Genomic DNA, 27,215 nt, shown 5'->3' on the forward strand with positions numbered 1-27,215 from the left:
CAGTAAGCGTCTTTACTATAATAAAGATTAAACAGGTTTCACTCCACTACAACAAACCCATCTTTCAGCTGAGACTCTACAAAGACCTACATCTTCATCGAAGGATGTGGCCCAGAGGGACCATGCAGGAAGGAAAACACAGAGCTTGGCCCATATACACAACCCTGGAAGTCTCTAGAGCTCACTTTGATCCTGGGAATAGAAATGAGCAACCTGTTTACAGCTGCTTTAAAACATTCAACACGTCAGCTCACCAATAAACCATTAACAGCTGCTCAAGTAGGAGCACAGCATATGTAGCCTTGAAGTTGTGTTCAGCCTCAAAGGGGTTTTTAGTAAAGCTGCTTTAAAAATACCAACTCCAATTGTGGAAGAGACAGCAAACAGCCAGCAGGCTCTGCCAAGAATTAGTGGGACCTAAAATTAGCTCTCTTGTCCCCTCCAGAATGTGACAATGTCAGGGAGGGGATTACAATACAGCGAGGCAGCCCAGCCCAAGGAAGGACTGGGTCAAAGCTGGAAGGTCAGAGGGTGAATTTCTTTCATACTCTCATGTGCCCTAAGGACTCATATACTGCCTGAGCAAAACGAAAGGAGACACTGAGTGACAAAGACTGGTGGAATCACGATCAGAACAGCCAGGCAGCATTTCTGCTCCTCAGTTTCTTCTTTTCCTCCTATAGGAAGTCTCTTCCCTAATCCCACTTTCATTTCTATCGTTCTCTGTGGTACTCCCCTCTCTCCCATTTCCTCCTGTTGCCATCAGTTCTCTCTGGAGCCCTGAGGATACAGGCAGAGCAATGCAGTGCACGATTCTTACTTGTATGGGCTGTTTGTCATTCTTCAACAGCCTGGCACCAGCAGACTGGGTCCCGACAGACTCCTTTCCCAACACTTGCTGGCGTAGGAGTTGTAACTCGCAGCTCCTTTCAGCCAAAGCGTGTGCCATCTTCTCAGCAGCCATCTGATTGAGCAGGAAAAACAGGGAAAGGCAGGGCTGTGATCAGCGGTAGGATCCCTGTCCCTCACCTTCCTTGGAGACTAAGGGAAACCATCTCAATATTTATCTGTCACTAGATACTGGAAGTGATCTGCAAACCAGCCTGGGAACTACTGCTCCTGGCCACTCACAGTGACTCCACAATAGCCCTCCCATCTCTGCTTGCCAGGCAGCTGCAGCAAGGCTCGGCCCCTCTGCCTACAGAGGAACAAGCTCCTCAGTTTCTCACACCCCGTTCAGGAGGGGAGAAAGACAGAGGACAGACAAAGAGGAGGAGACAGTGCTTGGCCTTTTAGCCTTCTTTTTATGAAAGGAAACTCAATGCAAAGAATCCTGGGTAACACTGAACTGCACACAGTGTGCAAAAGTAGGAACCGTGGCTCTTTAAGTGCCATTTATATGCCCAGGACCACACACTAGTTTGACTAATGTGTAAGTTAAGAGGCAATGAAGAGAGCTTCCTCAGACTTCTGCGCTATGCAAGAAACAGCTCAGAGTCTTCCTTTCTGGTCTAGTACCACCCACCATCCCACGGCCCCTCTGGTGCCCTAGGCCCAGGAACATGGACATCTAGGAAGATCCACACCTCCTTCCGCATGACATACACAAGCCCCACCCAGTCCACTCAGTCACAGGGACCTGAGACCTGAACACTGCTACAAGAGGTGCTGCTTCATAACGGCTCCCATATGATGTGTTGAGACCAACCTAGGAACAGCTAATGGCATCTCACATGGTTCTTCAACACTCAGCAGCTCCACCAGGCTACATCAACAGCAGCCAGAGAACGGTTTCTGTTTGCTTAATGCAAGGCAGAGGCATCCACCCCAGACTCCCCACTGCAGCACTGCATACAACTTACTCGGCTCTGCTGCTCCTTGGTGCTCATGGCCTGTAGCAGCTCCTGAATTTCAGCATCATGCTCCATGGTCTGACGGTTCCTGTCACTGAGGAGATCCTGAAGCATCTTCTCCTTGTGCTGGAGACGCAAGCACAGCTCCTCTGCTACCTCGCTCTGCCCTGGGCCCAGCTTGCACAGCAGAGTTGCTGTAAGCTCCTGAACAAGGGGAGGAAGGGAGAAATGGAGAGATGTTGCTACCATCAAACTGCAAGCTCTTCAAGGATGAGGAGTTCTTCAGCCTGGGTGTAGCTGAGAGCGCAGTGTCTCAGCAAGCACAGGTATTTACAGGTGCCAAAAGCAGCCTTCCTCAAGTGCCTTCCTCGAAGGCAGGCAGCCAGGAGACTCTGGTTTGGGACTTCTCTCTCTGCAGACAAACTGGCTGAAGGCTCAGGAAGCCAAGCTAAGGCCTTACCTCCACTTCCTTGTTCCTGTCATGTAGGCAGGTCTGCAGCTGCTGGATGATCCCCTCCTGCTCCTTCTGCCTGCTGCAGGATTTGGCCTCAATCTCTTCCTTCAGCCAGCGGAGGTTTTGGCAGGTTGCTGACACCTGCTCCAGTTCCAGGGTTTTGGCTTTCAGGAGGCTCTCCAGGCTCTGGGGACCACAATAGAAGCAGCTCAACCAGTGACAGGAACCTTATACTGAAATTAAGCAGAACTGGAAATACCAGTCTCTCCTACCAGTGGAATCACACAGATTCACCACCGTCCTCTCCAGACATCACGCACTCACCTCTACACCCAGCCTAGAAACGCGAGTGACCCAGGAACTTGCCCTGCACACAGGGCCAGAGGAAAGCCAACACCCTGCAGGTGCTCTCTCCAGCAACAACCAGAGCATTCCCAGGAAAGTTTGTCTAGCACCACACCACAACCAGGCTGGACTTGGCATGCCCAGGTACAAGTACTCACATGAATGGTGGCCTCATTGCTGGACAGGACATTGCGCAGCCTCTCCAGGTCGCCTCCACGCTCCCTTATTGAAAGGCGGAGCTGTTGCAGCTCTTTTTCCTTCTTCTCCAGGGCACAGAACTTCTCATCTACTGCTCGCTAGTGTGAGAGGAGGTGATGGCTCAGAATGGGGTAGTAGGGCTCTGCAGCCCACCACTCGCTTTGCGGAGCACCTCAGCTCTCCCTTTCAGAGGACTCCTCTGGAAGGCTGAGCCATGAAGAGCACGCAGAAGACATGATCACCCCTTGGGTCAGCGTGGGGCTGCACCGTTGATGGTACTCAAAGGCTGAGCCACAGGGAAAGCAGGGAGACATCACCAACAGACTGTGCTCACCTCCAAAGCAGCATCCCTGTCGCTGACTCGCTGCTGCAGTTTCTCCAACATGGCATTCATGGCTGCAGGGCTCTTGTCCAAGCTTTGCTGGCATTGCAGAAGTTCCCTCGATTCCTAGAGGTCATACAAACACCCCCACAGTACAACTGTCAGTCCAGAAACCCTCCAGAGAGCAGCACAGGAGAATCAGGGCTACCTACCTCCACCCTACACTTGGTATACTCCCCACATTAAAGGGTGGCAGAGTCACAGCACCTGGGGCTGGTTGACTGGCACCTGCCAGGCACTGCTGTGGGCTGAGGCACTCTGACACCTCTGCCTCCTTCCTCACCTTGGGAGCCCAGAAGCCCCTCTCTCCTTCCTTTCTTCAAGGGGCACACATGAAAGCTACAGCCTGACTTTTGCATTGCCAAATACCAAAGGAAGAGCAGGGGCCTCCTTACTACTCACTACTTACACTCAATTTGCATCTTTCTGCATCTCACCTGCAGAAGCTGTTCCTTGCGAGCCAGATGCTGACTCAAACACTGAATTCTCTGCTCCTGGGCCTGCAGCTCACGGCATTTCTCCCACTCCACGGTCTGGAGCTGCTGAGCCTTGTCCTGCAGCTCTGCCTGCAGCTGCTGTACCACAGCACGCAGCTCCTGCAAGGGAAAAGCACCTATCTTGGCAGTCAGTCTCAACAGACCTGCAAACAGCAGGCCAATCTGAAGAAGCCAAGGGCTGTGGGGGCAGCCAAAAATGCTCTGCAATACTACAGCTTTTACAACTCAAAATACACTTCCATGGTGATGACTTTGAATTTATTTCATTTCCCAGGTATCCACTCCTTGCTCTGGCCACAGGCAGAGCTTTAGTCAGAGCTAACCTGTGCAGCAGTGACCATTAACTTTGTAACATTGCAAAAAAAGATGGGACATTTGTACCTGCCAAAGACATACCAGTGACAACATACCCACTATCAACTGTCTTTGCTGATTCTAAATCCTCAGATACGAAGCTAAGGAGGCTGGATAATGCTCCCTGCCATGTGTAACAAGGGGTTTGCCAAGCATGCCCAGACTGATACAGGCAGAAACAATGAATGAGAGGGGAGTACTGACTACATCAGTGCTTCTTAAGTCATGTAAATCCAGAGACTTCCAAGCTAAGTGCTTGTCATACCTGGTTGTGTTTCCAGGTTGCCTCTTTCTGCTGCTCTTCCTCATGCACCGTGGTCTCTAAGAGCTGGGTTGCTCTCCTGGCTTCAGCCAGTTGATGCTCTTTCTGGCGCTGAGCTCTTTTCAGTTTCTGCACCTCCAGCTTGGTGCAGAATAGCGTGTTCTGAAGATCTAGCAGTGACATTTGCTGCTCTTGGGATGAGAGCGGGCTCTCTGACATCTAACAAGAGTGGGAAGCAGAGAAACTCAAGATTCCCTTCACGAGAGAGATTTAAAGATCAGGATCCCTGCAGAACAAAGCCTGATGTATTTGAGGCTTTCTAGGGACATACCTGCAACTGTCCCAGATGGCTTCTGTGCACCATGTCCCGCAGCTTGGCCAGTGTCTCATTCTGCCCTTCAATGATATGGTACAGCTCTTCTGTCTACAAGGCAAAGGATAGGAAGCCCAGTCATTGGCAAACCAAGCACAAACCCTCCTGTCCCAAGCCTCCAGCATGGAGTACGACACTTGCCAGCACCATACAAAAGCAAGAGCTTCACAAGACATAATATAATGAGATCCAGAATGCATAGCAATGGCTTAAGCATTCCTTTTCAGTCACTGCCTACAGGGCTAGTACACCTTCTTCTTTTGGGGAGCACCACCCAACACTATTACCTTACTCTCCTTGCTCTTCAGGGCCTCATTCAGACTCTGAATTGTACGATCTTGCCTCTGCGACGTTTCTTGGACAGATTTTAATTCAAAATTCAATTCATTCAGCTTTTCCTGCAACAACTAGAGACAGAAATATGTTGTTTTGTTAATACTCCCTAAGGCTCTACACAAACACCCTTAGGACTCCCTCCACGCCTTACTCAAGTCCATACAGCCCAGGTATTCACCAGATCAAGATCAACGTGGCTCTCTCTAGAGTCTGTAAATACTGTTTGAGCTGGGTGGAAACCAGCGAGTAAACGCAAAGCCTTCATTCCCTCCACAGGACTGTCCCAGTGCTTCTGGTTCCTCCAATGCAGCCTCCACAAGCAGGGCAGATGTTCCAGGCTTGGGTTCACATATCTTACTGCCTCCCACATACTCCAGGACAGCCTTGCTCAGACTGCCCAGCAGCCTTCCCAGTTTCTATCATTTTTTTCTGTTCTCTTAAGAAGGAAGAGCTGCTTCAGCCCCAGAACCTCCCTAGAGATCTGAACAAAAAAAATCAACATGGAGAAGCTACGCATCCTAAAAACTGTCCCCTTTGCTTCTGAGGTCCTCCAGAGCATTGAAGCTGCCCCTTTACAGTCTTCCAGCCCCTTCTCTTGCTGCCTCCTTTGACCACCTAGGCACTCTTGCCACAACTGTTGGGCTAGGCAACTCTACATTTGATCAGATCAGAGGCTTATCTAGCCTCAAGTTCTGGCTTCAGCACAACAGTCTTGCCAGTGGCAGCATGCCAACAGCACGGCCACAAAGCAAAGGGGAATGTCTCACTACTCTCCACAGCTGGTTTAGAACCTGAGAAACTTTTGCCTTTGACATTTTCACCTTAAAGAGACTATCATCTCAAACAGTTTTAGGACAGTTCTCTGCTTTCACCATAACATTCACAACACAGTGCACATTGTGCATTTAAGCAACTGCTTGTTAGTCTTTTTAAACACGCTGTCTGTTTGCATTCTTAGTCCTGGATGATATGCATCTTCCTCAGAACTTACCCAAGCCTCAATTTCTTAAGGAGTTGGTGCTGCCCACCACATGATTTCCCTTTGTTGCTCATTAGTTTACACACCTGTCATGTTATCTCTTCTCTAACAGACACTCCCCCTAAACTGCTTAAACACTTCCAACTGCATTTACTGGGCCCTGGGCCTCTTGATTTCCTTGTCAACTTTTGAGGTCCAGGCAGCTCCAAGAGCTCACACCTGTCCCCAGATTTAAATAAAGATCCCATCCCAATGTTTTTTCCTGTTTGACCCCTCTGTTTTCACAGCGGGTATAATTTACCTTAGAGTTCAAGAGCATAACTAAGAACATCTACCCCTCACAACGTGTTAAATTTGATCTGTCTCAAGACAACTCAGATGCATGTTTCCTTCCTAAGAAAGCCTTTAAATCTAAATGAAAACAGGGCCCCCCCGAGCTGATCTCCCTTACTGCTTGCAAAAAAGGCGGCAGCTGTCTCAAAAGGCAGGTGCCTTCCTCTCCTGCACCAGGCTCAGCCCATGCAAATCCAAGAGACAGGGAAATAGCCCTGTGCATCTCTGCTTCACCAGGTCCCAGAAGGCTCACCAGGCAAGTGGGAAGTTCTTCCAAAATAATGGTTTGCAAAAATAAGTATGGAAAATTTATACAGCACAGCTGCAGAAAAAAGTAAATGCTTTTAACTCAAGCTGGCAGACGACAGCACCGAGAATCAGTGTGTCAGCACACACAGCCTTGCTGGAACGGAGGTGCAAATGCCTGCCTCTGGTCAGACTAGGAGGCACCTTCCAATACTAACTACATCGGACTCACTAGGCACTGAATTTGCTATTTGTGAAGAAATACCTTGTTAGCAGCTTCAGATTGCTGGATTTTGCTCTGCAGCTCTGCAGCACACAGATTGGACACATGCTCCCCTGCTGCAGGGTCACCTGGAGCCAGCTGCTGACGTTCATCCTGCAAATTCTGAAAGAAAAAAAGAAGAAAAAAAATGAGAGAAATGACTAAAGTCTTGCACTGGCTTCTTATACTCAGCTGTCAGCCCTTGCAGCATGGGCTTAATATGCCCCACTGGGCTTTTCTAACTGCGTCCGAAACATGATGCTGCCCATGTCTCCCTTCACTTGGGTGGCAGGCTGGCACCTGGCAGCTCTCTGCCTGACCTGCCACAAGTTCCTTGGGACAAGAGCCTCTGTCCCAAGGCTCTGGTTGGGCTCCCTGTCTCTCCTCATTCCCATACTGTGAGCCCAGCAGCTTGTCTGGCTCTAACCACTGTCTGCAGGCTGATGACAGATCTGCTCCCCACACCCAAGCCACATGCCTGCAACCTCTCTCCTTCCTACGTACCCTGCTAGCAGCTTCAAAATGCTTCAAAACAAAGCCAGCACCAAATCAAACTCACTCCCATGTTCTCCCAAGCTTCTCCTCCTTAATCAAGACCACAACCTTCAATCCTTCCCAACAGCTACCTTCCTGCTGTGACCTGGCAGTCCCACCCCCCCACTCTGAACCCCTCCACTTGTGATTCTCTGGGCTCTCCTTCACAGCTCCCCGTGCTCCAGCATCCATGCCGTGTGTGATTCCCTGCAGCTCTGCAAGCTGTAGCAAATTCAGTGCCATAGCTGAGACTTTTTTTCATGACACAAACCCGTTTATTGAGAATGAAAACGGCCTACTTTCTGATGCATGGCCTGCCAGACCCTGCTGGCTGAGCACACACTAATCCCTTGTCATCCCTTCTTATCCTCACGCTACCTCCCGCCTAGTGAGTTGTTAACTCCTGAGCGCAGCATCCAAACCAGCCACCCACCCCAGCCCTCACAGGACTCGTCGAGTATTCCTGAATACTACCAGCAATATGAGATCAATAGTACTGGTGTCTGTTTCAAATGGGAGCCCTGGCAAGCACCGGGTTACAGCGCAGAGGCTATGAGAACATGGCAGAGCTTCTCAGAGGGCATACAGGAGCATCAGCTCCAGGCAGCACAGCTCAGGGAGAGCAACGCCCAGCTCCGATTAGCCCTATCAGACTGAATCCTCATCTTCAGCAGCCATAGAAACGCGGTCTCTGAGAAAGGCAGGCAGTGCAGGGGAGCTCCCCCTGGCCTGTGCATTGCCTGTCACGTACTGAAGCTTCCATACAGAAGCAATGCTTCCCTTTACCATGATGTTTTATTAAGATTTTAGTGAAAACTTGAACAGCCATAGCAAGTAATTTGAAAAATTTGCCCAGACAGAAGGCATCGGATCAGATAGGGAAAACTGCTGGAACCTGTCATGTAGCACCTTTCCTCAGAATTCACACATTCCAAAGAAAAATAAGCAGAAAGCCTGCAAAGAGCAAAGAGCAGGGAGGGGAAAGACAGAGCCAGCTCCAGAGTCCGAAGTCCCAAAGCCCAAGCTGCCTCCCTCCTGCTTCACTGCAGCCATGTCAGGAGCATGGCTCCCCAGCAGTTTCTCCTACATCAGCATTTTAGTGACTCTCTCTCCTCAGTACAGCTCGAGCAATGTCAGCACACACTAACCTAGACAGAACGCTTCTTTAAAAAAACAATAATAATAATTGTGGCATTATCTAAGGCTGCCAAGCTCACATCTGCCCAGAACAGCGGGTAAAAGATCGTCTGTCAGTCGGACAAGGCTTCCCTTGCTGGAGCACAGCACCGCAAGAGTGTGTCTGACAGAGGCTGGTTTTGGTGGCATTTTTCTGGGGCTGTGGCAATGAAGAGGAAGAATTGTTGGTTTAAGAAAACACCCAAGACAACAGTACCTACAAGATCACGTGCCCAATACCAGATCTCTCGGTCATTGTAGCTTACAGCAGTAAATTTAAAGGAGAACTGCAGTTTCCCAAAAGCAGTAAGGGAACTGTGGTCCTATACATCCCATACATTCCTTTTATGTTACCAGAACAGCATTTATGCATAGGAATTGCTGGACAGCAGTACCTGACTTTAAGAAAGAGCATTGCTCGTACAATGAGAAAGAAAAATAATTTATATAAGAACCATTAAGTTCACTAGCTGCATACAATTTCCTATTTTTGCTGTTAAAGCCATCCGAGGGATTAAGCGCTTTCCCCCTTCTGCCAGACCCTGCACCGAAGCCTACAACTGCTGCTGCCGCCATGGCGAGAAACAGGCAGTAAAAAAATCCCGCAGGATTAACTCCTGGCAGGGACGATCGGATGGCAAAGGCTGGAGGTTGGAGAAACTCCTCTACAACAGTTCCAAGAAGAGGATGGCGAGGCATGACACAAAGCCAAGCCGTAAACACGCCACGTTGATTGTGCCACGTTCTGTTAAGAGAAAACCTATTTTTATCCTGTAAATATATCCCTAGCAGTGAAAATTAGTAGCAAGCACCACAGACTACAGAAGCAGCAATGCCCTGCTTCACATCTTCAGTCACTGCCTGCCAGCGCGATGTCTTCGTGCGCCAGATGAAAATTTGGTTTTCTTACATTCATTCCTAGCATCATCTTTTGAGCAGGTTTTTATGGAAAAAGCACACAGCTCTGGAAAATGCCCGAGCAGATGGGGCAGCAAGCAGCGCTGGCTAAATAGGAAGCGTAATTCAGCACAGCTACAGTTGCCATAGTAATAAACAAGCATTTTTCTAATCCCCCAGGCTACCTACAGCATTAGACAGCACTAAGGCTGCTAATGGGAATGCAATTAGGCTGACATGGATATTCCTGAATTGAAGCTGACTGAAGCCTTCTATTCATTAAAGAAAGTGGTAAAGGAGTTACAAGTTCAGCTTTTTGACTGCATAGTAATGAAGATTTCATTAAAGCCAGCAAAACAGAAGCAATCCAGAGCTACATGAGGCCTACCATTGATGCAGATAACAGCACCAGGAAGTTCCGTGAAAGCAGGAGCTTTCATCGCCTCTCAGCAACACCTGCCGTTAATTGATGAATCTTTTCAAAGGATCACAAAATAAACCAATTATCTAGAATACCAACCCTAAAGTCATCCTCTGGCACAAATCCACCTGCGAGGAAAACACCTTTTCCCCAGGGCATGCACCAAAGATCCCTGTGTGGATCTGCATGTTAGGCAGGTTGGAGGCCTGATCCGCATAGGCAGGGCTCTGGAAGCAGACGCTCCTGACACTGAACCATTACCCTGGCACAAAGAAAATACATTTGCTGGAAAACACATGCCCAGAAGCTTAAAACACTCCCTTTGGTTGTGGGTAAGCGTCACGCTGCCACCTTAAAAGAGAAAGGTGAAGTGAAACTGGTGTTTTCTCAGCGGAAAAATGACAAAGCATGCATTAGACCCATCTAGCAAACTGCACTGACAGGAAGAGCTGATGGGGGGGGGGGGGTGGGGGGGGAAGATTAATTTCCCAGAACACAAGGAGGAAGCAGACGACAGAAGAATGACAGAGGAGAGAGGCAGCACACCTAAAAAGGACCGATCTGCCTATTCTTAGCGCTGGGTTCAGCGACACGTGGCTATCTGTATTATCTCAGCACAGAAGAATCCCTAGCGGGCTCAGCATCAGGCTGCAGGGACGCTGCTCAATTGAACAGCGGCACAATGACCTCTACCTGTACCCGCAGTGGCATATAATCCTCACAGAGGTCGTCCCACAGCTCCTGCAGTTCAGAAATCTCCAGGGAAAGACTCAAAGGAGCTCTGGAAAAAGATTTTCTGTCTGCGTTCAGGAAGGCAGAACCAGCAGACGCTAAGCCAGTAGAAGCGCTGCCATCTGCCAAGTCACGGCTGAGTTTGGGAGGGGGCAAGGTGGACTTCACAGGAATAGGTAGCCTGCTGCCTCGGGGGCTCTGAAGGGGTTTGTAGTCCAAAGCCTTGATCAAGTTGAGGGCCAGCTCCAGCCTGTTCCCACTCAACGAAGAGTTTGGGGTCATTCGGTCATCTGAGAAATCGTCACATTTCCCATTCCCTTTCACTCCCTTATCTGCATCTTCATCCTTCTGCAGTGGAGCGCTCGCCTCCACAGTTGTGTCCAGAGACTCAACGGAGGAGGCAGGCGTGCCTTCCTCCATGCTCTCCCCATCCACAGGGCCTCTGGTGCTGGCGGACTCTGCCACATCGCACACGGACGACTCCTCGTTGCCCATGCTGGTTGACCACCGGCTGGACAGCCCACAGGAGATGCTTCTGGCCACCTTTCGCGGCACTTTGCAAATCGCTTCATAGTCAGCATCGGCCACGCGCAGCGCAGCACAGCCACGGCAGCGCCGTGGGCGGTTACTCACTCCCTCTGAAGCATGGCAGCTGTGTGGCTCCAAGCTGTGCTCTTCTTGATCCGTCCAATATTCATATCCAGAATAAGCAAAGTCCTCCTGAAGGAGGGCAGCATACCGTACATCAGGTAGGTTAGAAAGGTCCACGGTCCCATCCCCAGCTCTGTCATCTGCGCTAGAGTCTTCATTGTTCCTGCGGTACATACTTGCAATGCAGAACTTGAGGCGGTCCTTCTCCAGCAGCAGTTTCTGCAGGCGCTCGATGGAGAGGGCTTCGATGCGTGCGATGACGGTGTCGAACCTGTAGATGCGGTCCAGCATGAAGGCACACTTGCTGCAAGCGAACTCGGACTTGCCATCCCGGCACAGCTCCCTGCCCAGGACGTGGGAGAGCAGCACCTGGAGGTTCAGCTTGGCCGCCGTGTGGAAGATCCATCGCCGCTGGTTGCCACACAGCTCCCGGCCGCAGATCCGGCAGGTTTCCTTCATCCTCCCTCCTGACGAGCACCCAAACCTACTTCTGCAGGTTCTCAAGACACTTTCCTGAGGCCTCTACTGCTCACTCAGCGCATGTCCCGGGGCACGGCTCCCTCAAGCCCTGAGCCCACCAGCACTTCTCACCACACCAATTCCCCCTTCTTAGATGGGGGGGGGGGGGGTGTGTGACACGCTGGGACTCCTGGCGCTACAGAAACATCCCACCCTACAATATCTCCTTCACATCTCAGCCTGACCACACCTGGGCCGACTCCCTCTCCTGGCTGCCCGCCCGCCCCTCCCTCCCTCCCCCTTCGCTGCCCCCCCTTCTCCTCACAGCTCCCCCTTCTCTGAGGCTGCCCCCTTCTCTCCTCGCTGCCCCCCTTCCCCGGAGCTGCCCCCCTTCCCCGGGCTGGCCCCCTGCCCCACAGGCCCCGCCGCTGCGCCTCCCCCTGCCGCCGCCGCCGCCGAAGATGCTCCTGCCACGGCGGCGCCCGGCTTGTGGCTCAGATTTCAAGATGGCGGCGCACGACCACCCTCACGCATGCGCGGCGGTCGCAAGGCCTGCCGGGATTTGTAGTCCCGCACCCGGAGGTGTCGCGCATGCGCAGTGTCTGCCCGCGGCCCGCCCCGGGCACACGTGGGGCTGGCGCTGACGGCGATAGGGACAGTGACGGCGACAGGGACAGTGAAGGGCCAGTGCTGGGGCCCAGCCGCAATGCCAGTGGCCAGCCCCAGTGCCAGCACCCCTCACTAGTGCCCGTCCCCAGCGCCAGATCCCCACTCCAGGGCCAGTGCCAGCACCATGTCCCAGCAGAAGCGCCAGCAGGCAGCACGTGTCCCCACCGCACAAGGTCAACAGCACTCCTGCAGCAATACCTGCCCGGCACCCCATGCCACCCAACGGGCACACACCAGGGTCTCCCAGCGGGGCCACCACACAGGCAGCTCAGGCACCGATGGCCCGTGGCTGCTGGGCACAGCGCTGTGCCACCAAGGCGCAGCATGGCCAGAGCCACGCGTCTGTCAGGAACATGCTGCTCTGATCCCTCTTGGCCCCGAAATCCCACCTGGCACCACGCCGGGCTGTCAGTGGGTATTTTAAGACCCGGGATTTAAATGGCAGACGGGCGCAGGCGGCACTGACACCCGCAGAAGGACTGGTGGCCTCTCCCCCGATGCCCGCACCGGGTCCTCCCGGCCCCCCCTGCTCTCCCAGGCACAGCTGTGCAAATGCGGGATGCTGCCAGCCTCGACGTGACAACCGCCAGCCGAGTCCTGGGTGGGCGCACTCCTCCCACCCTGGGGTGCTGGGCTGGTGTCACCCCACGCTTGCCCACCCACCTGCCCCCCCACGGCTGGGGGCTCCTCCAGGCGCTGCTGCAGGTCACGCTTCTCAGCAGACAGTGTTTCCACAAGCCGGTTGCTGGCGGCCAGCTCTTGGGCCAGCTCTTCGATCCTCCTGAAAGGGAGGGAAGGGCAGGGGACGCTCAGGCACGGGGACGGCCCCGGCATGGCACTGGAGACAGCTGGCGAGGGACGATCTCTGGGGCAAAGCAGAGCCGCCTCAGGGCTGCTCCTCCTTCCCCACAGCCCAGCTCTCTCCCCTTGGGGTGACCCCTCCATCCCTCCAGATGCCCGCAGCCCCCCAGCCTGGCACAGCACTAGCCCCTCGGAAGTCCCCAAGGACCGGCAGTACAGAGGGGACGGATCCTGGGTACCCACCTCTGGGCCATGGCATTGCAGCCGTCATCGCTCCTGTCCTCCTCCTTCGCCCTCGCGGCTTCCTTCAGCTTCCCTGCAAGCTCCTGGCACCGCTCCGCCTCGGCTCTGGCCAGTGCTGTGGCTTGCTCGGCCTCATTCCGTGCCAGCCTGGCCTCCTGCATGGCAGCGGGGTGAGCCCCCAGTCACTGGCCCTCGCCATCCCCCAGCCCCCCTGCCATCCCTGGGCTCACCTCCTGCAGGAGCTGGATCTTGTTCTCCAGGAGCTCATAGACATGCTCCGACTCCCGCTGCCGCTCCTCATACTGCTGCCGCAGCGCTGCCTGGCTGCGGGTTGTCTGGTTCTCCGCCGCCACCCTGCCAAGCACAGCATGGCACAGAATGGCATGGCATGGCATGGCATGGCATGGCACGGCACAGCACAATGTGGCACAACATGGCATGGCATGGCACAGCTCGGCATGGCACAGCACAACGTGGCACAGCATGCCATGGCACAGCACAGTATGGCACAACGCAACGTGGCACGACATGGCATGGCATGACACGGCACAGTATGGCACAGCACAACGTGGCACAGCATGGGACGGCATGGCATGGCATGGCATGGCATAGCATGGCATGGCACAGCACAATGTGGCATGACATGGCATGGCATGGCATGGCATGGCATGACATCTCACAACACGGCATGGCACGGCACAGCTCGGTATGGCACAGCACGCTACGGCGTGGCACATGACACACGGCACTCTATGGCATGGCACATGACACATGGCACTCTATGGCGCATGGCATGGTATGGCATAGCCTGGCACAGTATGGTATGGCATGGCATGGCACAGCTTGGCAGGGTGCAGTGTGTCACAGCGTGGCATGGCATGGCATGGCCTGGCATGGCCTCCCTTTGCAAAAGCCCCCACCCCAAACCGGCTGGGCTGGGTGAGCCGCGCCACCCCGGGTGCCCCCAGCCCAGCTCCCCCCATGCCGTGGGTGCTCGTTCTGCAGGACCCCTGGGCAGGATGCACTGTAACCTCCGAGTGCCGCTGCCCTGGGGACATGGCTGCTCTGGTGGCACCACCTCATGCTTGGGCTCTGAACCACCAAATCCATCCCTGCGTGCTCCCAAAACCAGGGGCTCCTGGTGCCTTGCCCCCGGCCCCCCGCCTGCCAGTGCCCTGCTGCGGGACACCCATGCCACAGCCCCCGGGCACAGCGCTGCCCTCCCCCGCCAGACAGGTGCTGCCTTTTATTTTTGGCTGGCGCCGGGGCTGTAAGAGGAGCCCCGCAGGGGCCCAGCCCCATTGCAAACCCCTCCGCTGCCAGGGTGCAGGCAGACACCCCCTGTCCCCCCGTGCCCATGGCGCGTGGGTGCCATATCCACCCCTGGGCGGGGGGGGCTCGGCTAGCCCCACTCACCATGTGTTGTCAAGCGCTTGTTGCTTCTCCTGCAGCTCCCGCTTCAGGCTTTCCACCTCCACCTTCAGCTCGATGTTCTGCGGGGCAGGAGGGAGGTGGGGAGGATGCCCCCATGCTTGCCCAGACCCCCCCCTCCCCCAGCACCACTGCCCATGGCAATGCAACAGAGGTGGCATGGGGGGGGTCTCCCACCCCACGGCAGGGATCCGGGTGCTCCTGGCACCCAGCGGCACGGGTGGTATTTTAGCCCACCGGTGCTGAGACGGGGTGTACCCGCTCCATCCGTCTACAGCCAAAGTGGCACTGCCACCCACCCCGGGCAACCCCCCAAGGCGGGGGACACCCTCCCTGACCCTTTCCCCGCTCCAGTCCAAGGCAGCAAGTGGCAAACTCCCGCACAGCAACTCCCCCAGCCCCAGTGCCGTGCCCGATGCCCTCCCCGCCATCCCCACCAGCTGCCCTCCCTCAGCCCCATCTCCTCCTGGTAAAGCTGGGGGGAGAGGGCATCAGGAAAGAAACCCCCCTCGGGCACCCGTTGCCCCACAGGCGCTCACCCGCCGGTAGACATCGTCCCGGCTGCCCTCGCCTTTCTGCTGGACGCGCTCCTCCAGAAAGTAGATGCGCAGCTTGAGGCTGAAATTCTCCTTCTTGAGGTCGTTGAGGTGCTGGGAGAGCGTGCGGTACCCGTTAGCCATGGCCGGCGGGCGCTCCATGGCGGGGGCATCCCGGCACCCCTCACATGGCGCCGCCGGGGACACGGCCCGGGGTCCCTGCCTGCCCGCAGCTCCCGCCGCCGTCCCTGCCGCGGCCCCTTTCCTTTTTATTTATTTATTTTTTTATCCCCTCCCGGAGCTATTTGAGGAATCGCCGGAGCGGGACGGCGGGGATGGAGGGAGGGTGGTGAAACCTGAGCCCCGGCAGCCCCCGCGCGCCTCAGCCAGGAGGGCGGCGAGGGGGAGCGCGGCGCCCGGGGAGGGGGCTGAGGTCCCTCTCCCCATCCCACCCCATGTCCCCCTCCTGGTGCACCCAGGGGATCCGGCACGTATCCTGCAAGCACACAGCAATGCCATAGGGGAGTCTTGGTGGTGCCATGGTCGGGGGGCGGGGGGGAGGTTCCCAGACACCCCACGGTCTCACCTGCTCGAAGTCCCGCAGGGTCTGCGTCTGGGCGAGGGGACCCATCTCCAGGTCCCGGAGGAGATATGTCTGCACCAAGGGGCCAGGCTGGGGCCGAGCACCTGGAGGAGCACGGGAGCCCCCCGGCTCAGCTGGCGCGGGGTCCTCGTCGCCCTCACCCCACGGCCCGTCTTGGGAAGCTGGGAGGGATGGAGGGCAAGCGGCAGTCAGGCGAGCAAAGCGGCTGCTCCGCACCCCGCCTGCCCCCAGGATGTCACCGGGGGGGACACCAGGACGCCTTGGAGCCCCGGGCCATCCCCTGGGGTGATGCACGCTGCCGGGGCACGTCACCCTCGGCTTGGGGCTGGGGCGTGCGGGGTACGGGGGGGGGGCTCTGGGGGTACCTTACCCGCCATGCGGCTGGCTGGGGGGAGCACGGCTGGCCCGTCACCGCTGCAGGGGTCCCTGCGGAGAGGAGCACACGGCTGAGTGACACAAGGCTTCAGGGGGGTCCACCCCCCACCCCGGGGCCCCCCATGCACCACCCAGCTGCTGTGCCAGAGGGACCGGGGGAGGGCCGGGGGGGGGGGGAGTTTTCCCAAAGGCTCTGCACGGTGGATGCTGCATTTCCCCCACCCCGGGGTGTGTGTGGGGTGGGGGTCGTGGGCAGCTGGTGCAGCACAGGGCGGGCAGCGGACACCAAAAAGTCACGCAAAAGCCTCCCTAGGGTGGGAGTGAGGGCGAACTCCAGGCAAGGAAAAACCCCTGGACATAGGTGGGGGTGCATGTTGAGGGGGGGCACTGCACCCCTGTGTGTCCGTGCACACGTGGGGGTACCCGTGTGTCTTCCCGCAGCCGGGAGGCATCTGCTCTAAGTGCAGAGACACGAGGCCCCGGGGGCCGTGCAGATGGCGGTGCCCCTTTAGGAGCACTTTAGTCCCATTAGCAGCCCTGGCAGGGCCACCTGAGCCCCACAGCAGCCCCCCCGCCACGGCCCCGGGGAGGGGGTCTGGGTGCTGGCAGCGAGCAGGGGCTGCCGAAGGCAGGGCTGGCCCTGGCCGCTCTCCGAGGGGCCCCATGCCTCCCTGCTAACATGTCTCGCCAGCTCCCCACCGCAGCCGCGCTCAGGTTTATTTTCAGCTGCGAAGTGTGAGTCATTTCATGATTTAAAAGAAAGAGGGGAAAAAAAAAAAAAAGAAAAACAAAAAACAACCCACAAATTAAAAAGAAAAAAAACAGGTTGTTTTGTTTTTTATTATTCCTTTTTAAACAAAATTACACTGTTTATTTTCTAACCTCATCATGACAGCTTTTTGGTGGGGTCCCGTGTGCAGGGAGGCGGGCATCCACCCCCAGGGCCACGGTGGGCACAGTGCCCTGCCCACGTGCACGAGGTTGAGCCCCAACAGCCAGGCAGGGCCAGCACCTTCCCATGGTGTGGGCCATGGTAGGGACCCTGGGGCCGTGTCCCAGAGCCGGACATGCCGCACCAGCACCTTGCAGGGAGGGGACACGGCACTGCTGGCCTGGGAGGGGGCAGGGGAAGGCAGCCACAGGGTGCCACAGCCCCTGCAGCAACAACCCATCATGAGGGGAAACTGAGGCACAATGGCTCTAAAGACACCAGCACTGGCCAAGCATGGCCCTGTGCCCTGCCTGGAACCATAACCAGCACGATACCCAGAGGCACGGTACAGAGAGGCACGGTACCCAGAGGTGTGGTACCCAGAGGTGTGGTACCCAGAGACATGGACCCAGAGGTGTGATACTGGGAGGCACCCGGCGGTACAATAACCAGAAGCACGACACCTGAGGAGACCCGACACCCAGACAGGCAATATCCAAGGAGGCATGACGTCTGGAGGCATGACACCCCAGGAGGACCGATATCCAGGAGTGCGATACCCAGAGGCAAAACATCGAAGGAGCCACAATAGCCGGACTCCAGGTGCACAAGGACGCACAGTACTCAAGGAAGCACAGTACCCAAGGAAGCACAGTACCCAGCGGCGCGATATCCCAAGGCATGGTATCCCAGGAGGCAACACACCCAAAGAGGCACAATACCCAGTGACATGACATCCACGGAGGCATGACACCCGGGAGCATGACACCCGGAGACACAACAATCGAGGAGGCACGATAGCCAAATGCCCAATACCCGAGGAGACGCAGTACCCAGAGGCGCGATACCCACGGAGACACGACACAATACCCAAGGAGGTGCGATACCCGGGGTGTGACACCCAAGGAGATGCAATACTGAAGGAAGCTCAACACCTGAGGAGACGCAGCGCCCGGAGGGGTGATACCCAGAGAGAAGGGTGACCAGCTCCTGTGCCACAGGGGCTCCTTGGAGCCACACTGTGGCTGGGCCAGCCCAGCGCTGAGGTTGGCCACGGGCTCTGGGTGGATGAGCAAAGCCCAGCCAGCACCCCTCAACGCCAGGACTGGAAGCCCCATGCCAGGATCCTGGGCCAGCAGGAGCCCCGGGCTCTGCCACATCCACGGTCAGCTGGGCTGCGTGGGGGCTCCCCCCTCCCCGTCCGTGTGCCCAACACTGGGAATTTGTTTCCTGTGAAGGGGAGGCCGCAGCGGTTGAGCCGGGGCTGCAGGAGGACAAGAGCCCTTTCATGCCGGCCAAGCCATCCCGGGGCGTGGAGCAGAGCCACCGGCACAGCGCAGAGCCGGAGGGGGACACAGCCCCAGGGGCCCCCACCGCCGGGCAGCACTTCCCACCCCTGATGTCCCCTGAAGCCCTGGCACGAGGGGTGCCACGCGGCCCTGACTCAGAGCACCCGCTGACTCACAGCATCTCCACGGCATCACCGCAGGGCCACCACGGCTGCTTGCACCCCAGGGGAGAGCACAGGGGTGGCTGCCAGGGCCACAGCATGTGGGCTGTGTGAGGGTGGCCGCTGCCCCGTGGGAGAGCATCCCCAAACTGCCCCATCCCCAAAGTGTCCAGCACCGCTCAAGCACACCGAGATGGCAACTCACCTCCTCCTGCTGCCGGATCACCTCCTGTGGACGGACAGAGGGATGGATGGAGGGACAGACGGCAGCCCCCAGCTCAGCCACAGCCACTCTGGGTGCCAGCCACTCTCTCGGGACTGACAGAGGGGCCGTGGCGAGGGCCAGGCAAGGCCAGGGCAAGCGCAGCGGCGCGGTGCCGGGGATGAGATGCCGAGCGTGGCTCAGCCTGGCTCCCCACTGACTCGTCGGCACAAATGTTTCAGCGGGGGCTGAGTGCCACCATGGGGGAGGTGGAGCTGGGGACAGCCAGCCACGGCCGCGGCTGGGTGGGTGTGCATGGCCTGCGTGCACGGCACACGGCATACGGCACGGCCGACCGCCGACCACCCGCACACAGGGCACGGCAACAAGGTCTCCATTGAGCGCAGCAGGACGGGGGGAGCCGGGGGCCGGCGTTACCCACGCTCCTGGCAGCGAGGACGGCTCCCAGTGCTGCACCGCGAGCGCGGCAGCCGGCATGGCTCCCGCGGCCTGGCAGACCCAGCTGGGTGCTGGTACAAACGGTCTGGCCAGCAGCTACCAGGCTGGAATTGGGGATGAGCAGAGCCGAGGGAAGAGCAGGGAGAATGCAAACAGGGCTGGGGAGATGGGATACACCAAGCTCCCCGTGCCAGCACCCCGAATCGCAGCCCTTCCTGCATGGCCACCCTTGGCCCCAGCACCTCCCAGCAAACCCCACCTCCCCAGTGCCCCCAGGAGAGCCCAGTGCTGGTACCGGTGTCAGCCCAGCCCCACAGGACCCTACTGCCCCTGCCCTCTTGCATGGCACAGCACACGCAGCCCTGGCACCCCCTGGTCCCCGTGTGCCCCCAGTGATAGACGAGGGCCCCCCGTTCCCTTCCCGCACACCAGCAGCTCCCCCAAACCCCTTGCCTGGATGCCCAGCAGCGCTCCCGGCCTTGCCCCCATGCAGGGCCCAGCGAGCTACAGCCCGGCTGGAAGCGGGGTATCCCACAGCTCCGCGGCAGCACCAACCCGCCGGACCCCCGCAGCGGGCAGGGGACACCCACGGCCCAGGGGCGACAGGGTTGGGGACAGGCAGTGTCCAGCCCCACACAGCCAGCACACCCGCATCCCGGCCGCATCCCGGCCGCACTGATGCCGGTTGGTACCGCGGCCCCCACGGGTGTGCGGGGCACAGGGACACCCCCGACCCGCATCACCCACGGACACACGCACCCGCGGATGACACACGCACCGCACCGACACGCTCCTCACCTCCGCCGCGGGGCTCGCATCCTGCACCGGGCCGAGCACCGGCGGTACCGGGCGGCACCGGGCGGCACCGGGCCGGGCCGGCGGGTCTCCGCAGACGCTGACGGGCCGCCCCAGCGTGCGGCGGGGAGGCGGCTCTGCGGCACCGGCCGGCTCCGCCCGCCGCTGCATCCCCTCCTCCTTCTTCTTCTCCTCCTCCTCCTCCTCCCTGCTTCCATCCTTCATCCATCCCTGCCGCCCGCCATCCTTCTTTCCCTCCATCCTCTCCATCCTTCCTTCCCCGCTCCATCCCTCCCTCCATGCCCTCTCTGCTCCCTCTCTCCGTCCTCCCCTTCATCTCCCCAGTCCCCCTGCCCAGCAGACAGCCTGCCCCGGCGGACGCAGCTACCCCCCACCCCATCCGTCCTCTCCCCCAGCCCTTCTGCACTGAGCCTCAATCCTTCCCCACCCTTCAGACCCCCAGGCACAATCCCTGATCCTTCTGTGACCCCCCAGTCCTTCCCCCAATTTCCTAGTCACCCCAAAAGGCCCACAATTAGCCAATATCCCCCATGACACCTCCAACCATCCATCCTGACACTCCAGGTACCGCCCCCCCCCCCGTCCTCCTTGTCATCCCCTACAACTCTAATCTTCCTTGGGTGCCTCCATCCTAACCAGACATCCCCAGTCCTCCTTGTCACCCACAGAGTCCCCTGGGTACCCATCCAGCCCCACAACACCCTCCCTTGCTCTTTAATCTTCCATGACTTCCCAGTACTCTACTGGGACACCCCCATCACCTTAAATCCCCCTTGATGACCCTATCACCCCAACCCCCCTTGAACCCCCACCATTCCAACCTAACGCCCCCAATCTCCCCCACCCTTGCCTCCCCTTTGCCACCTCCCATCCTGACCCCAATAACTCCAGTCCCCTTTGACCCCCCTAATTCCTTTCCCTGCTTGATACCCCCATCCCAATGCTGTCCCTGCCCTCTCCCCGAGTCCCATCCCCTCTGCAGGGACCGCCCCCCCCCAACACCCTCCTCCATCCTGCACCCATGGCCCCTGGGCCAGCTCTCTCCTGTGGCCCCCCCACCTGCCACAAAGCAGAGCCCATGCAGGACACGGTGTTAATGGGATCAGCAGCGGGGTGCCATGTCCCCATACCCCCAAAATCCATCTTGGGGCTCATTGCCCATGTCCCCCGGGAGCCATCCCACTGGCCCTGCAGTTTGGGGTCCCTGCCAGCCTGAGGTACCCTTCCTCAGGGTACAGAAAGGGACCAGATTCAAGTTTCTCCAGCTTGGAGGGCCAGGAGCGGGGGGAACATGCCTGCCAGCACCACCGCTCTGCCAGCACCCCTCATGTCCCGTCAGGCCCCCGGCGAGGGATGGGGTGCTGGGGTGCCGTGGGGCTGTGCCTCCAGCCCTGCTCCCCAGGAGAGGGCACCAACCAGCCGTGAAAAGCCAGCAAATATGACACTGCAGCAGCGGTGGCTTGGCCACACATGGCATCCGCGCAAGCCCACAGCGTGGCATCTCCCACAGGTGTGGGAGAGGGACCGTAGAGACATACGGAGGCGTTGGGCAAACCCAGGTGGTACCGGCACGGGGAGCAGAGCATCGAGATGACAGGTTGGCTGGTGTCTTGAGCAAGGTCTTAATGGTTAACGGGGGCCAGGTCCGGCATCAGGGCTATGCCAAGGGGCGGGGGGCTGCAGGCTGTGTCCCAGCCACGGCATGTCCCACAGTGTGGGTGCCCCCAGCCCATGCCACATGCAAGGCTGTGGAAAGGAAGCCCTGTCCCTGTCCCTGGGTCACACAGCCCCACCGAAAGGCCATTTCGGGACCCCACTGCTTCACTGATTTCACCAGCTGCCCTTGACCCCATCTCTCACCCTGTGTTGGCTGCCCAGGACTTTCCCCCCTCTGGCGTCACGGTTGTTCCCTGTCTGTGGCTGCAGTGTATGTAGTACCGTGGTACAGGTAGTACCGGGGCGTACATCGCACTGGGGTGTATGCAGTGCTGGGGTGTACGTAGTGCTGGGCTCTCCCACCTCGCCAGCACTACCTGTGGTGAGAGCAGCCGTCCCGGCCACCTCCTGGCTGCTGGGGCAGGTCTGTCACTTGAGGTCTGCTGGGTTTAACAGCCTTTGGGGCCACCCCAGGTCTCACACAGGGCAGTTTGGTACCCAGTGCTGCTGCCTGGGGCATGCACAGTCTGGGGAAGGGCTCAATCCCATCAGGATCCAGCTTGGGAGCACCATGTCCCCGCTGCCCACCCCCAGTGCATGGAAAGTGGTGGGCAAGGAAGGCCCCGACCCTGGCACCCCCATGGGCAGGACCTGGGGTCCGTCTTGTCCAGCTTTGCTGTGAGGTTTTGGCCCCATGAGCAGGGGGACACCCTCCATCCCTTGCCATCCGCCATGCCAGGCTGTGCCCAGCCCCGTGGGCTCCCTGCACTCTCCCTTCTCAAGGGCCAGCACTTTCCCCCATGAGGTCACTGGATGTGGCCATATGGCTCTTGCCCCATGGAGGGCGTTGGTTGGGAGGCTCCCGTGCACCCCATGTCATTGGGAGCTGGTGGCCAGGGCTGGCCCCATGCCCCCAGCCCCTTATCGGAGGCATTGCTCAACCGTGGGCACCATGCCGGGGGCTGTCAGGGGCCATGGCACTGCCTCACCTTTGGGCTGTGGGGCCTGGGGAACCCCCATTCTTGGGCGAGCTGGGGGGACAGGTCTGGGCTTGCCATGGGTAGGGGGGCCAGGCTGCTCCCCCGCCAGCAGCGCACCCGGCGTTGGGGGAGCCACTCGTACCACCGTGGCTGCCACCAGTGTCCCCCTCCTGCCTCCCCGTGGCGCCATGTGCGGGGCAGGGAAACTGAGGCACGGCCGCGGGGGTGGGGACACGCCGCCCCTCGCTCCTCCCGGGGTTTGGTGGCTTCCCCGGCCCGGGGGCTGCGGGCTCCTGCCGGAACACCCCCTCCCCTCCCTCTGGGGCTGCTGGGCGGGGGGGGCCGGCACAACCCCGGCCCCGCTCCCCTCCACCTCCTCCCTCCCTCCAGGGACGGGGGCGGGGGGCCGAGGGGTGGGGGGAAGGGGAGGGGGGGGTTGCCCGGGCGGGCTGGGGCGGGGAGGGGAAAGGAGGTGGGATTATGGAGACGGGACCCAATGAGCCCGAAAAACGTGCCCCGCTCGCAGCCCTTTTAGCTCGGCGGGCGGGAGGCAGCGGCCTCTCGGCGGCGGGCGGAGAGAGCCGGCGTCCCGTCCCGTCCCGTCCCGTCCCGTCGCGTCCCGTCCCGTCCCGTCCCGTCGCCCCGCCATGGCGCTGGGGAAGCTGCAGAAGGTGCTGATCAGCGACAGCCTGGACCCCTGCTGCCGGGAGATCCTGCAGGCCGGCGGGCTGCGGGTGCAGGAGAAGCCCGGGCTGAGCAAGGAGGAGCTGCTGCGGGAGATCCGGGTGAGCGCGGCGGGGCCGGGGTGCACCCACGGCGGGGTGGGTGGCCCACAGCCGGGGGCCAGCTGTCCCCGGGTCCCAGCTGTCCCCAGGTCCCCCCCTCGCCCAGCCTGGCCGGTCCCCGCCTCCCATCTGATGCAAGAGCCTGGCCGGTTTCGCACTGTGGATCCCGGCCCCCGGGGCAAGCGGCTGTCCCCAACATGTCACCCCCCACCCTGGGGCCACCCCGGGACTGCCAGACCCCGGTCCCACCTGCGGTGTCTGTGTCCCCCCTCTCCCAGGACTGCGATGGGCTCATCGTCCGCTCGGCCACCAAAGTCACGGCCGACGTGCTGGAGGCGGCGGAGAGGCTGCAGGTGGTGGGCAGAGCGGGCACCGGCGTGGACAACGTCGATGTGGAGGCAGCCACCAGGAAAGGTGTCCTGGTCATGAAGTAAGAGCAGGAGCATGGGGACATCCCTGCCTGCGCTCCTGGGGAGACAGGCTTCAGCAGGGTGCCCTCCCCCCCCTCCATGGCACCACCATGTGGGTCTCCATCCTCATGGGGTGCAGACCTCCACCAGCCTGGGGGGTGACACACCAGTGACACCACTCTCCATCTCCAGCACGCCCGCTGGGAACAGCCTTAGTGCCGCCGAGCTCACCTGTGGGATGATCCTGTCCTTGGCCAGGTGAGCGTGGGGCAGGACATGGGGATGGAGGTGAGCCCCACGGCCCCCTGCCCCCATGCTGATGGCAACCTCCCCTTGCAGGCAAATCCCGCAGGCAGCTGCCTCCATGAAGGAGGGCAAGTGGGACCGTAAGAAGGTAGGAGGCGGGCGCAGTGCCCCAGGCAGGACAAGGCCGCCCGTGTGGGGTGCGCTCACTCACTCTGTGCTTTGCACCCTAGTACATGGGCATGGAGCTGAACGGGAAGACGCTGGGCGTGCTGGGGCTGGGGCGCATCGGCAGGGAGGTGGCCACCCGCATGCAGGCTTTTGGCATGAAGGTAAGGAGCCAGGGCAGGGAGGAGCGATGGGGAGCGTGGACTATCCCCGCAGCCCAGCCACTGGCACCGTGCCAGGCTGCAGGAGCGAGCGCCTGCTCTGCCTCAGACCATAGGCTACGACCCCATCATCACCCCCGAAGTCTCGGCCACCTTTGGTGTGGAGCAGCTGCCACTGGAGCAGATCTGGCCCCGCTGCGACTTCATCACGGTGCACACACCGCTGCTGCCCTCCACCACGGGTACGGGCTGGGCATTGCTGGGGGGTGGGGGGGAATTAAGGGGAGTCAGGGCAGCCCCCCACCACTCATGGTGCTCCCTCCCTCCATAGGGCTCCTGAACGACAGCACCTTCGCCAAGTGCCGCCGCGGCGTGCAGGTGGTGAACTGTGCCCGCGGCGGCATCGTGGACGAGGGCGCGCTGCTGCGGGCACTGCAGTCGGGGCAGTGTGGCGGGGCTGCCCTCGATGTCTTTACGCAGGTGAGGGGTCCGCGGGGTCCCCCTGAGCTCGGCTTCGGCTCAGCGTCGCCTTAACTCTGGCCCAAGCCGGCCCAGGGCAGCCTGGCAAACCCCACAGAGCCGGGGACAGCCCTCCCCAGCTCCCCTCCTTGCGTGGGAAGAGGGTGTAAATGCTCCCAGGTGGATGCCAGGGACTGATGGGATGGGGCTGTGTTGACAGGAGCCCCCGAAGGACCGTGAGCTGGTGAACCACCCCAACGTCATCTCCTGCCCGCATCTGGGCGCCAGCACGCGGGAGGCGCAGAGCCGCTGCGGCAAGGAGATTGCCATGCAGATCGTGGACATGGCCACAGGGAAGGGGCTGGCTGGCGTAGTGAGTCCCCCCCGCACGGGGCACCTGACCTCTGTGCCTCAGTTTCCCTGTCTTTAAAGCATGGGAGTGACCCTGTGTGCTCGCTGGTGGGTTCCCATCGCACATCCTGCTCTTCCTCGTAGGTCAACGGGCAGGCTCTCAGCAAGGCTTTCGCGCCCCAGACCAAGCCCTGGATAGCCCTGGCCAGGGCCCTGGGCACGGTGCTGCGCACGGTGGGCAAGAAAGCGCAGGGCAGCGTGCAGGTCTGCACCCTGGGTGAGTTGGGCACGTTGTGCCCCGTTGTGCCCCGGGCCCGGGCCCAGGGACCCCAGTGGGTGGAGGGCAAACAGGGGAGCGGGGGGACCCGCTGGGCTGAGCGGGTGGGAGGAGGGATGGGTGGGCGAGAGGGTGGTTGGATGGTGGCGGGGGGAGGCTGGTGGGAGGATGGAGGTGTTGGGGGTACGGGTGGGTATACAGATGGGTGCACAGATGGGAGGGAGGATGGGAGTAGGGATGGTTGTATGGGTGGGTGGGTGGAAGGAACAACTTCAGGCTGCTCTGGCATGGGGTTGACCTCTCTGCCGCTGGCCCATCCACCCCCTGCCTCCTCCCTGCACCCCAGGGACACCCCTGCAGGAGGCCGGAAGCTACCTGGCGCCCGCCGTGGCCGCGGGCATGCTGGCCGGCGGGGCGCAGAAGGAGGTGACCCTGGTGAACGCCCAGCTGCTGGCCCAGGAGGCTGGGCTGAAGGTGCGTGGACACCCGGGGCTCCACACGTCAGCCTGGTGCACCCAGACCCCATCCTTCCCTGCCAAGCAGCACAAGCCCGGGGTCACCCTGTGGGGCTACTAATGCACCTCTCAGGCTGGGGGGACATCCCCTGAGGTGGCCTCTGAGGACATCCCTTCCCCGCGCCCTGCCACGTGCAGCACCTGGGTGCTGAGCGTCCGTATCTCTCCGGCAGGTCACGACCACCCACAGCGACGTGGCCCCCGAGCCCGATGGCGGCACCGGCTTGCTGCAGGTGGCCCTGCAGGGCACCCCGTACCGGGCGACGGGGACGGTGCAGGGCAGTGCCCCGGTCCTGCGGGAGCTCAATGGGGCCACCTTCAAGCAGCCGGCCCCGCTGGCCGGCCCCGTCCTCATCTACAGAGCCAAAGCCTCCGAGCCCAGCGCGCTGCCCACGCTTGCTGGTGAGCTCCCCGTGTTGCCCCCGAGCAGGGTGGGGGCAGCCTGGGGGGGACCCTGCATCCACCCCAGAGCTGACCCCCAGCTGCAGCAGGGAGGGGGCAGATGTTGCATGGAGAGACAGGGATGAGGGGGCTTGGGCAGAGGGTTGGGGGCTCGGAGCAAAGGACTTGGGGTGAGGGAAAGAAATGGCATCGTGGACCTTTTGAGGGGAGTTGGAGCGGGCAGAGCCCTGCTACCTGCCGGGTGCTGGGGTGGTGGGACAGCCTGCAGCCCCCTGACCCCTCTGCTCCTTTCCAGGGATGCTGGGGAAGGTGGGGGTCCAGCTCCAGTCCTACCACAGCTCTGCCATCGTGGCGGGGGAGCAGTGGAGCCTGGTGGGGCTCTCGGCCCCCCTGTCCGACCTTGGCGAGCTGAAGCCGCGCGTCACGGAGGTCTTCCAGCTCCACCTGTAGTCCCCGAGCACCGGCAAGGACTCTCCCCATGGCTGCAGCACCTGGACCTCCCTCCCTTCCTCCCCTGCCCCCGCCCCGGCCAAGTTGTGGGAGCATC

At 59.6% G+C, this 27,215-nt stretch overlaps 2 protein-coding genes across 6 annotated transcripts in view; one reads left to right on the forward strand and one right to left on the reverse strand.

Annotated features, from left to right (window-relative positions):
* Window positions 1–15,711, reverse strand: part of LOC128913542 (myomegalin) — a 30,643-nt gene extending 14,932 nt beyond the window's left edge. The window contains exons 1-15 of one of the 5 annotated variants that reach the window (XM_054211312.1): window positions 15,428–15,711; window positions 14,874–14,950; window positions 13,688–13,811; window positions 13,458–13,612; window positions 13,077–13,194; window positions 6,878–6,997; window positions 5,006–5,125; window positions 4,677–4,769; window positions 4,349–4,564; window positions 3,670–3,828; window positions 3,185–3,298; window positions 2,811–2,948; window positions 2,314–2,493; window positions 1,863–2,057; window positions 821–964 (exon numbers count right to left, since the gene is read on the reverse strand). In XM_054211312.1, coding sequence (XP_054067287.1) covers window positions 821–964; window positions 1,863–2,057; window positions 2,314–2,493; window positions 2,811–2,948; window positions 3,185–3,298; window positions 3,670–3,828; window positions 4,349–4,564; window positions 4,677–4,769; window positions 5,006–5,125; window positions 6,878–6,997; window positions 13,077–13,194; window positions 13,458–13,612; window positions 13,688–13,811; window positions 14,874–14,950; window positions 15,428–15,586 — 2,112 coding nt within the window. In that variant the 5' untranslated portion in view covers window positions 15,587–15,711. Of the gene's footprint in view, window positions 1–820; window positions 965–1,862; window positions 2,058–2,313; window positions 2,494–2,810; window positions 2,949–3,184; window positions 3,299–3,669; window positions 3,829–4,348; window positions 4,565–4,676; window positions 4,770–5,005; window positions 5,126–6,877; window positions 6,998–10,595; window positions 11,957–13,076; window positions 13,195–13,457; window positions 13,613–13,687; window positions 13,812–14,873; window positions 14,951–15,427 lie in introns of those variants that run through there. The other 4 variants (XM_054211308.1, XM_054211309.1, XM_054211310.1 and 1 more) reach the window with 4 other exon arrangements.
* A 7,744-nt stretch (window positions 15,712–23,455) lies between these two features.
* Window positions 23,456–27,214, forward strand: PHGDH (phosphoglycerate dehydrogenase). Its single transcript, XM_054213257.1, has 12 exons — window positions 23,456–23,682; window positions 23,961–24,112; window positions 24,285–24,350; window positions 24,432–24,486; window positions 24,569–24,667; window positions 24,774–24,906; window positions 24,996–25,144; window positions 25,344–25,496; window positions 25,619–25,751; window positions 26,098–26,225; window positions 26,440–26,668; window positions 26,964–27,214. Exons 1-12 carry the CDS (start codon window positions 23,545–23,547, stop codon window positions 27,116–27,118), a joined length of 1,590 nt encoding a protein of 529 aa, XP_054069232.1. The 5' UTR covers window positions 23,456–23,544; the 3' UTR covers window positions 27,119–27,214.
* The last annotated feature ends 1 nt before the right edge of the window (window position 27,215 follows it).

Source organism: Rissa tridactyla, chromosome 8 (assembly GCF_028500815.1).
Source record: "Rissa tridactyla isolate bRisTri1 chromosome 8, bRisTri1.patW.cur.20221130, whole genome shotgun sequence".
NCBI lineage: Eukaryota > Metazoa > Chordata > Aves > Charadriiformes > Laridae > Rissa > Rissa tridactyla.

Bases quoted from the DNA above. Each gene is read 5' to 3' on its own strand.
- PHGDH (XM_054213257.1), top strand. From the start codon at position 23,545: ATGGCGCTGGGGAAGCTGCAGAAGGTGCTGATCAGCGACAGCCTGGAC. The intron at 24,351-24,431 runs GTGAGCGTGGGG...CTCCCCTTGCAG, and splicing joins ATGATCCTGTCCTTGGCCAG to GCAAATCCCGCAGGCAGCTG. The intron at 24,668-24,773 runs GTAAGGAGCCAG...GCTCTGCCTCAG, and splicing joins TGCAGGCTTTTGGCATGAAG to ACCATAGGCTACGACCCCAT.